Source organism: Hyalella azteca, unplaced genomic scaffold, assembly GCF_000764305.2.
Source record: "Hyalella azteca isolate HAZT.00-mixed unplaced genomic scaffold, Hazt_2.0.2 contig6587, whole genome shotgun sequence".
Taxonomy (NCBI): Eukaryota; Metazoa; Arthropoda; class Malacostraca; order Amphipoda; family Hyalellidae; genus Hyalella; species Hyalella azteca.
The window spans coordinates 495,996-514,179 of NW_025936745.1; the positions used below are offsets into that span (position 1 = coordinate 495,996).

General features: G+C 40.2%; 2 protein-coding genes across 3 annotated transcripts in view; both read left to right on the plus strand.

Annotated features, from left to right (window-relative positions):
* Nucleotides 1-2,782: 2,782 nt before the first annotated feature.
* On the plus strand, nucleotides 2,783-15,773 carry LOC108677197 (transketolase). Of its 2 annotated transcripts, none has more exons than XM_018165378.2 (10): nucleotides 2,783-2,980; nucleotides 8,228-8,373; nucleotides 8,869-9,058; nucleotides 9,281-9,515; nucleotides 9,808-10,072; nucleotides 10,778-10,916; nucleotides 11,229-11,376; nucleotides 12,467-12,709; nucleotides 13,395-13,626; nucleotides 14,487-15,773. In XM_018165378.2, exons 1-10 carry the CDS (start codon nucleotides 2,874-2,876, stop codon nucleotides 14,657-14,659), a joined length of 1,878 nt encoding a protein of 625 aa, XP_018020867.1. In that variant the 5' UTR covers nucleotides 2,783-2,873; the 3' UTR covers nucleotides 14,660-15,773. The 2 variants fall into 2 exon arrangements, with proteins under 2 accessions (XP_018020867.1, XP_018020868.1); XM_018165379.2 differs by lacking the exon at nucleotides 2,783-2,980 and adding an exon at nucleotides 5,904-6,115.
* Nucleotides 15,774-15,838: 65 nt separating this feature from the next.
* Nucleotides 15,839-18,184, plus strand: part of LOC108677194 (FMRFamide receptor) — a 98,698-nt gene continuing 96,352 nt past the window's right edge. The window contains exon 1 of the mRNA XM_018165373.2: nucleotides 15,839-16,841. The gene's annotated coding sequence lies outside the window, so the exon portion shown is untranslated. The remainder of the gene's footprint in view (nucleotides 16,842-18,184) is intronic.

Sequence of the window (18,184 nt, forward strand, 5' to 3'; positions counted from 1 at the left end):
CTTCAAACTATCGCCAGTCATGAAAAGATCCGGTCAAATGACACGAGTTTAGATCTATGAACAAGGCACGAAATGGAAAAGAATCGGCGACAGGCCACATCAGGCCTACACTTCAGAGCCGACATCACTATGTTATGTTATGTAACCGTATCACCGCCCGACAGGATCGCATTACGAACCGAAGTTTTCCGGTAAAACCGGAAAGTTCCAGTAGCGGTTAGAGACTTGTGTTTTTTAGACGTCAGTGAGGATGGATGTATCCGAATTTGAGCTCTGGGCCATTGTTCGCGGCTGTGCTGCTGTTAAGAAAAGATGTAGGCGTCGCCGTATTTGGGTGAAAAATTGGTTGCAAAGAAGAGGGCTCACACAATTACATTTTCCAAGAATCATCAGTTGCGAATGCATCAGACTTTCAAAATTATTTCAGACCAGTGGAATATATTACAAATAATATTGTATAAATAAATTTATAATTTATAAATCATAATTATAAATAAATTTATAATTTATATTATATAAATAAATTATATTGCCAGTGAACTTGTTTGACAGTCTGCTAAAAAAATAATGCCACTAACCCAAAAGCAGTATGATGGAATTGAGATGGAATTCATATGCAATGGAATTCATTTGCAATGAAATTCATTAATCACGATGGAATTGCGAACGCAACATATGAATTTTCTTGCGAACCTCGTCAATGGTGACTTGTGCACGAAATCGACGAAAGTTTCTTAAAATTTCTACTATTTTCACCAGAGCTTGTTCTTTTGCATTTCGACTTTTATACTTCTTTGACTGAACTCTCTACAAGCATTCATGGTCTCTACAAAGATCAATTAGCCTCTCTACTAGAGAGTGAGTCCAAATAAATGTGGCGTTAGTTGACTCAGCGAAGGACCAACGAATACATACAACCTCGCTAGACCACAGACAGCTGTCTACAGTCTACTGAGTGCGACCTGCGGCGGCCGGCGCTTGTGGGCCCTGCGCCCTGTTAACCAAAGACTCTCCTCGTGTACGGTATAGGCTATCAGCCGGCAAAACTGGACTCGCACAGAGTACACGGAGCGAATACAAGCCCCGTGTATAAGCACATCTAACCAGATACTCTCCTCGTGTATAGGCTCTCAGCCGGCAAAACTGGACTCGCACCGAGTACTCGGAGTGAATACTAACCCAGTGTAAAGCATCTATACACCCGAGTAAACAGCAAGACTATTGTGACTACCTCAGCATTCTGTCTTCCTCACAATACATATGAAACTACCTAGTATTGCCAGTCGTCCACGGATTAAATAGTCAGTCGTCTGTGGATTCTACCGTCAAGCGTCAATCTTTTGTGATTCTACGGTCAGTCGTCTGCACTCCTTCGAAAAGCCTTGCCTTATTCCTCCAGAAATTTCACCACATTTTGGTTGATAAGTTAAGTATTGATACCTATATCTTTGTTTATTCATTTACATTCAATAAAAATTATTGTGATATCCGTCCATCACTACCCATCGATTCGACTGATGCCGTTCAGCCTCCCCCAATGACCTGACACCAACATCAACCAGCCACAACTCGAAGTACGCACGACTTGGTCACCCTGGCGGCTATATCAACCAAGCTTCTTTTCCGCCTGGTTCATGTGGTGTAAATTGTCCACCCAACACTATTGCTTATCCTCCATTCAGCACCATTGTCATCTGAATTAAAATTTTATCTTGTGACGACTCTGATCCCTCAATTTAATTTACGTGGGGCTATGTTGGTGACAAATTTTTAAATGGAAGAACTGCATAAATGCCGAGATGAGCTGAAACCTGCAGCGTAGCGGTGGTGCAAGTGAGCACAACGTAAATGCGGATTATTGCCATATCCGTAACGTTGAAATTAGAACTTCGCACTCATATCTTCGATATTTCTGCGTTAAGACCTCAATTTGTTCCAAACACCTGTGAAGTAACTGTGACAATTTCAGCTTTGTGGATTCAATCATGTTTGAATCAGGTAATTAACCATTGATTATCTTGAATGATATATTGATTTGGCGTTTTATAATTTTGTTAGATGAATCAGTTCAGCATCAATATTTTAAGCTATGTTCGTCAACGTATAACTAAGTTGCGAACGGGTAATTTGTAACTTTTCCCGTTGTTCTCAATACCCAAAATTGAAATTGCTCGTAAATGCTCGATTTACCCCCTTCAATCTGCTCACACTCTAAAACACACTTTCATAGGAAAATAAACAGTTCTAGAAATTCTGAGAGCAATTTGGGACAAGTTTGACCTCACTTACACGTTCCCATCAACATTCGAATTTACCCGGGCAACTGGACCATCACGATGAGAGGATGCCGGTGCATATGTCATTCAAGGTCATCGAACAGTGCACGATATGAGCGTGCAAATGTATACATTTTTCTTCGATGCTTTGATGAATTCAGATGCAATCACTATGGAATTGAATAACTTTTGGATAAATCAATCAAAATTCTAGAATCCAAGAATGCTTGTAAGGGATTTTAGACATGAGAGAAAAATTCTTTAGTTCTGATGGCAGATCCACGTTGGTTGATTTAGTAAAAAAAAACATAGGGCGTTCAATAGGCAGTGTATATTGGTTGAAGCGTGTTGCATATAACGGCACACAGCAATTTTTGCTTTAAAAATAAAATTGCATGGCTAAATGTAACGGAAATTTCTCATTATGTGGACCAGTTGTCGTACGTTTTTTTATCCATTGATAGCCGGTACCCGGGGGTCTGGCAGGCACTATACCTAATCTCTCGCGGTCAGCAACTGCTCCAGTGCTGCGGTGAAGGACAGTGTGGGTGACAGCTTGTCGTTCTGTTTAGAAATTTTGCTAAAACATATCAAATTATGACTTCATATCACAAACCCAGCAATGGCACTCTACAGGAGCTTAAGGACATGGCAAATAAGCTCAGAATACATTCGGTTACGAGCACCGCAGCCAGCAATTCGGGGTGAGGATGTTGGTTGAGCCGCTTGATTAGTTGTTGATAGTGATAGAGAACCTCTCTGTCTCTGTTACTCTGTATACCGTATACTCAGTATAGTATGCTGGGACTAGAATCACTCGATAAATAAAAGTTTTTAGATTAAATATCGTGATCGGGGTAACGAAATACCTGGGAATTGGGAAATGTCTTGAAAATCTCACTGACATATCCAGTTGATTTTTTGTCATACGATAATTATAACGTTGATATTATGATTGAGATTTGAGTCATGTCATGAGACTGAGAGCTCCATGCGGACGCTGCAATGATGCAGATTTGCATTGTGTTTAACTCTGAGCTGTCAAACGTTGTGCCAAGGCGTACGTGGAAGCTTTCATGTCTACTTGAAATAAAATATGAATAAAGGAAATAACAATTTATTCTATTGTACTATGATATTTCTATTGATGTATTATCATTGCTATTTTTATCCCGCTTAGCGTTGAGCAACATCTTTAATATACTCATCTGAACACAAAATTTGACTATAGTCCCGTTATCGTTGGTTATGAAGCGTCTTTCTTTGGCTGCTTGGCCCCGTATAAAGTATGTTAATTTTAGCTTTAATTCAATAAGAATTTGCGCAGCTTGTACTGTGGGTACAGTGGGTGTAGCTATTTAACGTGTCTGGCGTTCTCACTTCTCAATTTGAAAGTTTTATTTAGTTGAATTATTTTACTTTAAGTTTAACAATTTGTATAAGTTACGTGAAGACATGGGAACTTGTTTTGCAAACCGAAAAGAGTAGGGATGTGTTAGTTCATTATCGTTGAGATGCCAAATCATCACAAATGCGTTTGCTGTGCGTTGTTACTGATGCACAGTTTATATTTATATTATGTATTCCGAGATTGTGTACGTTATTTCTGAAGTTCTGAACATGTTCTTCCAACTTTACGTTTTTTCTCCTCATCGTAATTTCGACATAACTTCTGAATGAAGCATCGTATCTGTTTCAAGTTTTTTGCTAAAGCTTCATCACATTAAAAGCTACACGACGATGGGTGGCACACGTCACAGCGCCTCCTGAAGCGGCCGCAATTTGTTTAATAATGTTTTACTTAATTTTTTACGCTCGAACTTCACCAGCCTGTAGTTCGTTCCTGTACTGCTGTAGAGTGTAGTAATTCACGCCTCAGGGTTGACGATATAAAAAATTATTGAAGCTTCTAGAATAAAGTTTTCATGGAATGCGTATCACATATATTTTTGATGCTTATGGCTGCATGTATTTCTATTTTCTTCCTGATCCTGAACGAACAACACAAATTCCCAGTGATATGGCAGTAAAATAAAGAGACACCTAACCTAAAATTCTGTCTATCCAGACTGTCTAATTGCCCAGCTTCACGTTTTTTGTGTGTGTGTATAAATGAACTTACTCCAAGCAGTGAGGCGGAATTAAAAGACACAATTAGCTCATTAACACTTTACTAATACCGGTAATAGCTTTCTCGATCGCCGATTGCATTAAATTCCTTTCTATAATAACAGCTTCCGTAATCTACGATTGTATGAAGTCTTTTCCAAATAATAGTTTCGTCGATTTTATTGGGTCGTTTCCAATAATACTCATAAGTCATAACCGTATACTTCTCACTTCATGATACGCCTGTGTGGCATCACCATGCTTATCTTGTTGGAGAAGATAGCGCGTATCTGCGTATGCTACACACTGAACGAATTTTAATGCAACCGGCGTCAACCACATATGTGTCTATAACATATTGGCTATAAGTTCAATGGCAGTGCAAGCATCGCCAACGACAAATGTGCTCGATCGTAGTTGTGGTTATATTTATGTTAGCACTGCAGAACGAATGGAGTGAAGCAGCTTGACGTCTCCTCAAACTTTGTTCTTCAATGCTCCAATTGCAGATATACGTGCTTTCGCTTGGAGTTGCACATCACTTCGATAGCAATAATTTTTAATACCATCTATCTACAATTTTTTCTACATTTCAGGGGAGAAATACATTAAACAACATCGTGGTTTCAAACAGTAACCGGTTTTTACTCATTCCCGAAAACTCTTTACGGAAATTTTTTGTTTGTAATGAAGACACGATCTAAACGGCATCATCATATTCTTATCCAGCGTTATTGAGAATTCAATTTTTTGTCAAATCTATCCGTATCTTTATGCATGAAACACCGAAAGCACCTTAGTTATTATTCAAGGCCTAGTGAGTTGTTCACTGATTTAAGAAGCTAATGTGGGTTAACAGATAGTATTTATTGCATTTTTACTTACGGAATTCGGCTTAGGGACTGCTTGCGGCTCGCACAAAAACCACTAGCTGACCGCAGTTCTTGAGTTTCTGACTCCGACCTACCATTCTAGTGTGACTAACCTATTGAACGGAGGACGTCTGTTGTTATTCGTTACTAAAATTTTTATTTTAAAGCTTGAAGCGTTCTTCTTACCAATCTTGCACTCTTCTTACCAATCTTCTTACCAAATACCAATCAGTAGCGCCAACGCAATGCCTTTACAACTGCTCAATTTTTATACATAACTACAAATTCTGCAAATGCCCTTCTTAATTAGAGGCAACTATTTTTACACACATAATGTAATAATTAAGGACAAGATTTTACCCTGTAAAATTGTTTTCTTTATTTAATATGGTCGTTTGCCACGTACTTAGGTAACATTTTTGTGCTAGGGGCGTTATTTAAATTTTATAAAAATATATTATCACATTGTTTTTTATTACCTTTTAAAATATTCCAATTTCTTTTATTTCTGTTATCTTTTCTAGTTAGATATAAGGACTAAATTTGTCAATTTGTTAGGAAGTCAAGACAAAGTGTTTTCCATCAGCTGTTCCAACCTGAGAAGGCTGCGCAATGGCTGCGCATATGAGCCAGCGGCTGCGGCACCGTCACGTCTGCGCTGCGCGGCGCGCGCTAGTTGCATTTCACGTTTCGTAGAGTCAGTACGTGTTGCTCTCTATCTGCCTGATCGATAAGTGTTTGCCGGTGTCTTTCCTTATTTGAACGATCTAAAATGGCGTGCAATCGTGAAGAACTGGAAGATATGGCTAATAAGTTGAGGATATGGTCCATCAAAGCTACAAATGCTTCCAACTCGGGGTACGTTGTTCATGGTATTTATTAATCGTTATGCACTTATGCTTGAACGTGACGGTCTTGTTGCTGGTTTCTCTCCTTGACTTTCATGAAATTACTTTAACCTTGACGAATATGAAGGTCACCATTTTCTTCACTCATATTGTATATCAGAATTATTATTATAATGCATCATACACCTTTTCTATCGACTTGTTAACTCTCCTCTGAAATGCTCTGATTGCCTTTCTGTCACAATCGCCCGCTAGAATACGAAAGCAGACGTAAGTTCGGCAACAGCCTTACTGCTGGTGGAATTGAGGTCGGGTAATGAAAAGTGCTATGACAATATTGGGGGTACAAATCCTATACAATTATTTTCTTTAAAATGTAACTGATTTTGGAACTGGTCTATTTTCTAGACTGGATCATTCCTGAGTATATGAGCCATAATTTCACCTTTCAGCTTACAGGCTGGGCGGCGCTGCGGCGGGCGAAATGCAGCCAGCTTTTGGGGTTGGCGTGATTTCGCACTATTTATCCAAACGTGCCCGTAGATAAATTTATCGTCACCTTGATGATAAATTTCCGAATGTTTTTGAAATCGTATGGCAAATATGTCGCTTGTATTTTCTAAAGGGTCATCTGGAGGTACCTGCGTATGCTAGTAACGGCCTAACGGGTGACCATTGTAGGCCTGGCAGCAGGAGTTACTAACTCAACAGAGTGAACAGAATGTTAGGCTTAAACGTCGGCCGTGGTTAGTGCGTGTTCGATTTACCAGAGAAAGATTCAAGTTCAAATCAGGAGTTAGTTTATTAAAATTTTGCAAAGAAATCTTTACTATGTTCTCAGTCTCTCTCAGTTTAGTTTATTGTTGGCACACGGTCCGATTGGTATTTGGTTGTACTGCTCCATGCGTCTGATCATCGGTCCCGGTGCAAAAGTCATAAAGACGTCGATCCTTAATTAATGAAATTCATCGTAGTTTTAGGTATCCTCGCTTAAGTTAATTCATATCAAATGATTCCCTTCATTCATTCTATGAATGTAGCGGGATTAACATTCATTTTGAATAGGAAATATATTCCTTGGCTTAATATTTTCTGATCAATTTTCTTAACTTGATCATATGTGTTGCATTTACAAAGCACAGCGAGTGATGCGCTCTGACAGCAGCTCTGACTTTGGGTGTAGTTTTTTTCGTTTTTTTAATCGTCGAAAAATACAATAAATTGAGCTTTCATATATTCTTCCCGGCCAACGCAATATTAAAAGGCCCACTGCATTGGGCCTCTTTTCATCTAATTTGGCCAACAAGGCTAATCTGGCAAAACTTGTTTGGTTAGTAGCAGGTGTTTGTACCTGCGCGTCAGCCGGCAGGTGTGGGTTACCTTAACAATGCTTGTGCCGCTCTTCTTGTATCTTCTTCCTTCTTGATCATCAAGTTGGACCTCACATACGTCAATATTTTTCTGTTTTGTTTGACATGAAATTACAACGATGAGTTACTTTTTAAGAGGGATTTTAGTGAAAACAGCGCCATATATATCGGAAATTGAAACATTATCAATTCATTTTTTATTGAGATCTCTACTTCTGTATCGGGAACGATAGGTTGATCGCTCACAAATGGCAGCGATTTAATGGTACGATAGGTTGGTCGCTCGCAAATGCCAGTGATTTTATAGTCTAGCTCCAAATGATACCGTGTCGTAACCGACTACCGTATCGCGCTCAGCAACTGCAGTCATTGTTGCCTTGCTAGCCGACTAATGCGCTGTGGTAACATCGTTGCAAGACTTCCATTGCTTCTTTCGGTGTCATTGACATCCAGCTCATTGTGAGGTAAAGAATTAATACCGTAGTGTCGCATCATTTTTGATGTCGCTCTTGATCTGGCTTATAACTGTGGCTGGTGGCGGACAATAGATGTGGTAGATCAATAAGACAACCTTATTCTGACTGGTATTGTACTCTCATCCGACTAAGTTGTTTTAAACATATAATTTTTCGATCACTAACGGTAGTGAAAATAACAGTTGAAGCATGTACGCGACATCAAGGTTACGATTCGCTCTTCCCTAGCTCATTAATTTCACTCGTTACATATAACTATATTTGTGTATTTTTCAGTCATCCGACATCATGCGCCTCGATGGCAGAGCTGATGAGCGTGCTCTTCTTCCACACGATGCGCTACAGCGTCAAGGAGCCGCGTGCCGCCAACGCCGACCGCTTCATTCTCTCCAAGGGACACGCGGCGCCCATCCTTTACGCTGGTCTGATATCATGCGACACATATTTTCTAGAATTCTTGTTGAAAAACAGAACTTGGTGATGAAGTAGCATCTGAGAAACTCTAGACGCAGCTATGACGCTTACCTTCTGTCATGTCAAGCAGATTATTGATCAGCTATTTTTCCTGTTTACGACTCAACATGTGTTCAGAGGCACTTGAAGTCATACGTCCCGTTGGGAATCTGATATGAAATTCCAATTTCGACCGAACGTCGTTTCAAAGAATTTTGTTATGAATCTCCTTAAAATAGTATGATGTTAAAATGGCGTAAAATGGCCAACGAAATTTTATTCATGTGTTACAATCGTAGATCTTGCTGTCATAATTCCTTGAATAGTATTGCACGCATATTGCAATTGCAGCTTCGTTATAGAACAAATACCAAGGAGCTATTTAAAATGTATGTACTTTTGTCGTATGCTTCCAAGGAATGATATCAACAATTTGAATAATGCTTTGCCCCCGACTCGTTTAGCTTGGGCGGAGGCGGGTCTGTTCGATACATCCGAGCTGCTGAACTTGCGTAAGATCGACAACGACCTGGAAGGCCACCCGACCCCTCGCCTCAACTTCATCGATGTGGCCACGGGGTCTCTGGGACAAGGACTGTCCGTCGCGGCAGGCATGGCTTACGTGGGAAAATACTACGACAAATCCAGCTACAAGTGAGGCGTAGTGTTTGGACATTCGATAGTTGGAAGGTAACTGGTCATATTTCTTTGTATCTTGAATCTAATTTATGTAGAAAAGACCATAAGATAGATTCCGCTCCTTGTCAAGCAAAGCTACTAATATCAATAAAAAAATTAACCCCAGCTGTACTGCAATATGGGTCCATACATTTCATGAGCTAAAAACCTTGAACTTTAATGCTTAATACTTTTCAGAACGTACTGTTTGATCGGTGATGGTGAGAGCGCTGAAGGTTCCATTTGGGAAGCGCTAAGTTTCGCTGGCATCAAAAAGCTGAATAACTTGTGTGCCATTTTTGATATCAATCGCTTGGGGCAGTCGGAGCCCACTGCATTCCAGCACCAAATGGACGTGTACAAGGCGCGCCTCGAGAGCTATGGTTTCAACGCCTTGGTCGTCGATGGCCACGACGTGGAGGCTTTGTGCAAGGTGTGTGACAGGTGCTATATTGCACCTAGTGCAGTGTTGCTGTGACTTGTGGTGCAGTGTTGCTGTGACATGTGGTGCAGTGTTGCTGTGACATGTGGTGCAGTGTTGCTGTGATTAGTGGTGCAGTCTAGCTATGATATAACCTCCACTTCCGAGGAATACACTTGCAGTATGTGTTAAAATGTTTCAAAAATAATCTGTTCCTGTTACAACGAAGGTTTAAATGTTTCTATTTACTTGTTGGCTTAAAATGACCTTCGTCTGAAGATTAATGGTTATTGTAAACATGCAGGCCTTCCACGAGGTGCTCGTCTCCGACAAGCCTACTGCGATCTTGGCGAAGACGTACAAAGGCCGCGGCTTCCCAGGTATCGAGGACCTGGACGATTGGCACGGCAAGCCCTTGGGCGCCAAGAGCGAAGAAGTGATCACTGCGTTGGAGGCCCGCATCAAGAACAACGGCCCTCACACTCTCAAGATCCAAAAGCCCGTCGATGACGCTCCCGAAGTCGATATCTCCAACGTCACCCTCAGCCGCCCTCCTAGTTATGAGATTGGTACGGTGACGTTGTTTCTTGAAGATCATTGGTAGGCACTTCGCACGAGCTACTATGCACGATAATTTTCATGCCATATTTGTTGGAGAGTATGAAGTTTTGATGCTTCACTTATTTTTCGTGTTCTCTCGAAGTTGGAGGCTCTACTGGTGCATTTTGTTGATAAGATCTTTATCACCAGCCGATTAGCTCTCTTTCTTTGTATTAAAAGTTAAGATGATTTTTACGGGTCATTGATCTCAATTGACTATTGTTGGTGCCTTTGGTAAATGTTTTTTTTTTCTGATAAGAATCCCCCCTTTTATTGTAAACTACTCGCATTTTCTTTCATTATACCGTTGGCTGGATCATAGCTCAACTGTTCAACGCATCATTTGAGGTTCTAATGTCACTAACCTGTGTGAATTGTTCTATAGTATAGAACCAACCGCATAATTTTAGTAAACTAGTTTGGTTCGTAATCGCACTAGTGATTATCTAGGCAGATACATCTCCCTATAGCTATCGCAATGAGATTCACAAAGTGAATTTATCTTTTCATTCAACTTGTTTCCTAAAAACTCTACGAAACGTTTGATTACTAACTTAGCAAAAATTCTGACGATCTCTTGATACTAATAAATTTATAGTTTTCTCAACATAGGCATGAGCCTAAACGCCCTGAGTATGACTGCCATTAATGGTCAGCGCCATTTTTAATCCTAGGCCAGAAGGTAGCCACACGTGCAGCGTACGGCACGGCACTGTCCAAGATCGCCGAGTCTTGTCCGCGTGTCATCGCTCTCGACGGTGACACCAAGAACTCCACCTTCTCTAATGCCATGCTCAAGACGGACAAAGACAGGTCAGGATATGAGCACAGCTAACTTATATTCCATGCTTTAGATATTTTATTTCTGTCAACCTTTATGAAACCTCAGCAAGATTTAATCATTTTGGTATTGACTTCCCAATTTAACAATTTTGTTGATCTATGGCTTGGTACGACCGCCGCCATATGAACTATCAATTCAAGCCAAAATTTCGAGAGATTACTTGATGATAAATTATGCCAAATAAGTTCTCTTATTAGCCAGTCTATTCAACTGTATACGTGAAGCCGTAAACTTGAAATGAAATTAAAGTTAATTTTAAACTTATATCCATGATTTTACAGATACATTGAGTGCTTCATCGCGGAGCAGAACCTGGTGGGTGTGAGCATCGGCGTCGCGTGTCGTGACAGAGCCGTGGTTTTCTGCTCCACCTTCGCCGCCTTCTTCACCCGCGCCTTCGACCAGCTCAGGATGGGGGCCATCTCGCAGGTCGGGCGCTAAAAAGTTGACGTTCACTGATGCATTTCAACTCCAAAATGTAGTTTAGTTGGCACAAGATTCGTTAGACCATTGCAAGATTCGTTAGACCATTGCAAGATTCGTTAGACCATTGCAAGATTCGTTAGACCATTGCAAGATTCGTTAGACACGTCGCGCAAGATTCGTTAGACCGTCGCGCAAGATTCGTTAGACCGTCGCGCAAGATTCGTTAGACCGTCGCGCAAGATTCGTTAGACCGTCGCGCAAGATTCGTTAGACCGTCCCGCAAGATTCGTTAGACCGTCGCGCAAGATTCGTTAGACCGTCGCGCAAGATTCGTTAGACCGTCGCGCAAGATTCGTTAGACCGTCGCAAGATAACATATAAATTGTTATATAAATATAAAAATATATATTAAAATATAGATTTTAATAAATCATTGATTCAATTGTAAATGCAACTTGATATTTCAGTTGAATTTTTGACGGAACTAATTAGTTTTATCTGGAACTGCTTTGCAGCAAATCCTTTTGCTATGAAAACTAGTTTAAATTTTCGTTAAAACAATGCAACGGCTACTTTTGCTTAGAATATTTTTTTATCCCTAAGTCAGATGGGCGAGCAAAAATATGAGCCACCTCATAATCGATAGCTTCTGAATCTGAAAGTGGAGCGTTAGTTCTTGCAAATTCAACTTTGCTGCCTCGGTTCGCTGACGGAAAAAGCTATCACTAACGTCCCATGGCAGTTAAGATATGTAGCACGTCACAACAAAGTGCAATGGCGTTCTAAAGCTACGTCAGTATTCAAATTCTTTGTTACCGTCAATAATTCTTAACTCGTTAGGTAACGGGAAGTTTTTAAAAAATATTTGGAGCTAGTATTACCGTATAAAACAATACTGAGTTTGAGAACAGAATGTCTGAATCACTTCTTGCTGCCGAGTTTAGTAATTTTACGTCATTCCACTCTGCGATAGTTATTTCCCAGTATTTATTTTTCTAATTGAGTTGTATGCTTGTCATTATAGCTATGAAAAAACAATCCCATCACCTGCCTCCTGGAGATTCCTTTATTGCTAAATGTTTCTATTTTACAGACGAACATAAACTGCGTTGGGTCTCACGCCGGCATTAGTATTGGAGAAGATGGTCCATCTCAGATGGCCTTGGAGGACATAGCGATGTTCCGTGCCATCCCCACGGCGACAGTCTTCTACCCTTCTGACGCAGTCTCCACCGAGCGCGCCATCGAGCTCGCCGCCAACACTAAAGGCATCTGCTTTGTGCGCACCTCGCGCCCTGCCACCTCGGTCGTCTACCCTAACGACAAGAAATTCGCGGTCAGTTTCGCGGAAATAATTGCGAACTTATTTTTTGGTTCTTGACTCAGTTTTCTGAGCTTTTGGTTCTTGCCGATCTGAATTGGTAAATACGAACGTATTTTCCGGTTCTTGGCTCGGTTTCCGTGCAGTTGACCGATTGATAAGAATTTAAGTTGAGATTCGAAATGTACCTACGTTAAAACCACTATTACCACTTGAATGTTGAGCGGCAGACGTTACGTTAGATAGAACTTTCTTTTGATTTTCCAAGTTTAGGATTACGAACAAATTTTTAACATGTTGACCTCTAGCTCTGCTGGAGGCAGTTTACTGGCAATTTGATTTAGTAACATTTGGTAACTTTTGATCCCAACTTGCGAGCACATATTCCGTCAACTGGATTCTTTTCTTAATCATTCCTCTTTTGCCTATGTTCATGTTTTTTACATCCATGCTTTCAACAATACAAATATTGTTCAGCTAAACCATAATGCTTTCTAGGCTGTATTGACAAAATCGGGTCATTGGACTAGGCCCCGATACTTACCGCAGATAGTGCTACACTCCAAGCTTAAACGCTGATATGACATCTCGTCCATATTTACATAGCAATAATGGTACACGACACAATAAAAACTGCTCCTCCAAAACGATAGAACACGAATTTTTCAAGCCTCATTTAGTACCTTTTTATTTGCCACAGGTGGGCAAGGCGAACATCATTCTGCAAAGTGCCGATGACGTAGCGCTGGTTATTGGTGCAGGCATCACGCTCGAGGAAGCCCGCAAGGCTGCTGAGATTCTCGCACAGAAAGGCTCGCCCGTGCGCATCATGGATCCCTTCACCATCAAGCCTCTGGATGAGGATGCCGTCCGGGAGCACGCGAAGCAGTGCGGTGGTCGTATAGTGGTTGTGGAGGACCATTATCCTGAAGGTTAGTAAATGATCCATTCAACCTTACAGTGGTTGCGTGCTAAAAACAGACCAGATTAGATTAGTTGTGGTTGCGGTCGGTTTCGTTGCGGTCGATTTTCGTACGGTCGGATTACATGTGTATTACACTGCAGGGTCAAGTATATGATTCTCGACAACGTTCTGGCCCTGACTCGCATATAGTTGAATGTTCGTTTCGTAGCCTTAGTTTTATGAACGGTGCATAAATTTCGGGAGATCATAGTTTCATTGTAGCATTTGTATAAATATGCTTATTTAAGATAGGCCATCACAATTCTCGAAAAAAAATATTGAAGTAATTACATGAAGATGTGATTCACAATTTAATTTTATTTGATCGAGAATTGAACATAACGTCAAATTGTCAAATTGTATAAATCACGAAATTTAGACCCTAAAAGCCACACCTACCGCAAACGGATAACAATTCTAATCGAATTCTGGATTTTCAATTCTATTTGTCAACATTATAACCCCAAAATTAAAGCTAAGCAACAAATAACTAAACTTGGTCGTCAAATAGTGTGCACACCTGTAAGATTGGTTTTAGCAAAATTTTTCGCCCAATCATTTTCCATTAGCCACACATTGGATTGAAAATTTAATTTCGTTATTGAACTGTCCAGGAAATTAGTCTCAGAATGAAAATTGACCATGGTTTCAGAACAATTTTGAGATACCTGCCGCATATTGATTTGGTTAGGACTTGGGACACTAAAATCGAGCTACTCTACCGAGATCTAACTTACTACCTTCATATTTGACAAGATTAAATGTTGGCGAAGCAGTATTTTTCTCAAATTGTGTTGCCATTACCTGTAATACAATTGTTTATCTTAGGTGGTTTGGGTGACGCTGTGAAGTCAGCCGTGAGCGGCGAGCGCGACATCGTCGTGAAGCACCTGGCAGTGAGAGCCGTGCCTCGCTCGGGCAAATGCGACGAGCTCCTCGAAATGTTCGGCATCAACGCTGCGAGCATCGTCCAGGCTGTCGAAGAAGTCATGCTCGTGTAATGATGTTCCTTATATCGAAGCTTCCGTTGCCCGATGCCTTGTTTGGGACATACATGCGAAAGATGATGCGGAGTTTGCAACCACCGTTCGATGTTAGTTACTGTCAGAGAATGCTTAGTAGGAGTGGCGTATTGAGTGGAAATGTCGGAACGGTCGTGCATGAAACCTCGAGAGTTGGACGATTGGTCATTGTTCTGTGAATGTTCTAGCGTTTAATGTGTTGATGCCCAATTCGAGCCCGGGCACAGCTTAGTTAGTAAAGATGACCTGCCTTTCAGTTTTATTATCGTGCCTAACTGCTAAAAGTTTCGTATGCATAGTGTCACTGTATTGTTCATAGAAACCAGCTCCAAGGTCCAACGATGCGCTTTGCTTATACGTAGCTGTGGAAGAATGGGCTCGAATTAGTTGTCTTTCCATACCATAGCATTAGAAACTAGCCTCTGTTTATGATTATCGCTTACTGACGCATATTCTGCACTTGTGTGAAGTCGTTGAGAAACCTCCTGAATTTCTTCGTTCACGTGTAGCAAGTTGACGTGCTTAGGGTTTCTGAGAAAATTCGCTTCTCCGCAAATCTTAGGTCTTCAGTTTTGCAAGAGGATTAATTTTTTTCCTGGACTGTTCTTCTCACGAGGGCGTGAAGTTAAGGTAAAATAGTGTCGTTGCCCCCTCAACATGTACGCTTTGCACGATTGCTGTTGAGTCAGACATTCTACAGTAAACGAAGCATTCCATTCTACGTCTTCAATTTTCAGTCCATGTTAAGATTTATTGAACAGTTCCTGTATTTTCTTAGTTTAACTCTTAAGGTTACCAGACATTTCCAGGCGTCTTTCACGATAGTTGACATTCCGGATAGCGCCTGTCAAATTAATTTTGATATTACAATGGGATGAAAATGAGTTTAAGACGTTAGTTTGAAAATGAGGTGAATTAGTTGGTTCTCTTGTTGACAAGTCTTCAGCCCTAATACTGACTGGTGTTACTTCTGGGGTTACTTCTTTAGTCGTCGCTCGATAATAAAGATAATTTTTGAAGTTTACTTCTCTACTTATTTAAGTTGGCTTCTGATTTATTCCATTTTTTGAAGAAAATAAAGTATATGAATTCATAACGTAGTTTCGTTAATATATTTCCCTCTTCGTAAGGATGCATCTCAAGAAGGAACAAAAATTGTAGATCTAACATCGCATGTCACTCTTAATAAAACGCTGCGCATGGTAAGAAAGAACATGATTGATCAAATATCTTGGTTATTTGACCTCGCTTTGATAGTTCCGACTATTAAGAGTCAGTATCGCGGTGTGAGAAGGCTCTGATCCGAATCGCATTGGCAGTAGTGCTAAAGGAAGCAAATTGATTTTCCTGCGCTTAAGCGAAAATTTTGAACTCTTAACTTCTTATAGACAGTGAAGTCAGACTTAGTTTCGTCACCAGTTGATGCCAATTCCAGAATTTGTTGATGCCAATTCCAAACTATAATACTAAGAACAAAAATACTGTAGTGAGGCCACTTATAAATTTCGATTTAGTTTATGGTGTAGCGGAAGCACCAACTGACAACGCAATCATATTTTCAGTTACGACCATAAATTTCAAGTTTTAGAGCTAAGGTGTTGGGAATCTGTATCGCCGAGTCGAAAAGCGGAAAAAATATTGCTGAAACAAATCTCTAGCTAGTGAGTCATGAATAGCGTCTCCGAGACGCACTTCTCACTGCGTCGCGTATGAGCTTCCCTCGGTATAAGCATTGCAGAAAGAATGTCGAAAATTTGTGACCGCGAACTTGTGCCGCAGGCAAGCGGCTCGACTCAGCAGCCACTATATTATCCTGTCCTGTATCGTCGCGCACTCGCACCTCAGTAGCGCGCCATGCTGCGATGAATGTGGTTATTGTGAGCGTGCTCCATCTCTTTTGTGTTGGCACGTGTTGCCTTGTGTCTTGTATATCTGGTGTCATTCCTTGCTTTCTTTATATAATATAGGAGTCATACCGCCTTGGCCCAGTATGTAAATGTAGAAAATTTTTACCGGCAATTTTGATCTGTTAACAAAGAATTGGGTAATGAATAGAAGCTGATGTTCAATGAGGTTAAAAAGTTGAAATTTAGGTATGGCATGGGAGAAAATTCAATTTAACAACTTATACGCGTTCGAGGCAAGAGTGTAACTGTTGACAGTAAGTTGGATTATCCAGTTTTGGAATGCAAAATAACACTGCATTTGCTTAACCCTTTAACTGTAAATTATAGTGTGAAGTACATATACTGTACTTTACTGTATTCGTATGTACAGTAAATGTCATGTTATTTGCAGTAATGCCAGTAAAATTACAATTTCGTGCAGAACTAAATTGCAGGCCATTTTTAATATGGGGTTGATTGGCATTAACGCCATCATTAACTATCGCAACAGTTAGAAAGTTTTGGTAAGAATCAAGTTCAGATTTTCATCAGATTTTTTTCGGTGTGTTCTCGCTGCCTCATCAGATGAGTGGGCGATGCTTCTTCATGAGTCTGGTTTTACCATTGATTGTATTATTTATATTATAGAAAAATTAGGAAGCTAAAATATATTTTTAAAAATAGCTTCTACATTTATCTTCCGGAGCAAACATTTTCAATTCACTGTCTCACGTATGTTATTGTTATTGTCAAGAACACGGGTGTAGTTATATCGCATTATTCTTCATTAAAATCCAAATTTTGTAGTCTAAAACGACATCTGTATTTTCTTAGTTCAAATGTTGTAGAAACTTACTTTTTTGTTGGTTTTGTCCGTAGCTCGTGACATCGTCAAGTCAAATCACCCTGGCGTGTATCAAAATCCAGTCATGTTATGGTATAATTCTATGTCTCGGGAGTAGAGAGAATAATTGCGTTGCGGCGTACTTAAGGTCGATCGGGTGTCAAGCTCCGCGTGTTCATGCACCTTTATCCGTGGCTCACAGTTTGTCAGCTGCTCTAATTAACGATGATGAGAAACGACATATTGTCCATATCTTCATTGCTTGCATGTTTTCAATGAAAATATAGTGATCACACATGACGTTTTCTTTGCTTTTAAGTCCTTGGTGAACGTACGGAAACGAATGATTTAAGTACGAACGATTTAAGCAGACGAATGATTTAAGTACGGAGTATTGTTTGACTGAAGTATACCGTAATTCGTACATTTTTCTCGCATATTTCTTAACCATAAAACAAAGTTTTCGGCGTCGCGTGACTTGTTGAACAGATTAGATCTTTGTTGCGGGACCGCAAGTCCGTAAGCTTATCATAAATATTAAATAATACTACTTGTGAGGCTATGATCTCTGACCTAATATTAATTCAATATGATTTGTATGTAACATGCTGCTGTAAATTTGTCCTAAACCGATGAATTTTCATTATGATGTTCATCCAGGTAACGTTTCTAACGCATCTCACCTGTTTCACCCGGAAAGCTCTTCGTTTGGAGTGTAACTTTTACAAATCGCTTCAAAATTCGAGCACAGATATCTAGTTTGGTACAGCGAAT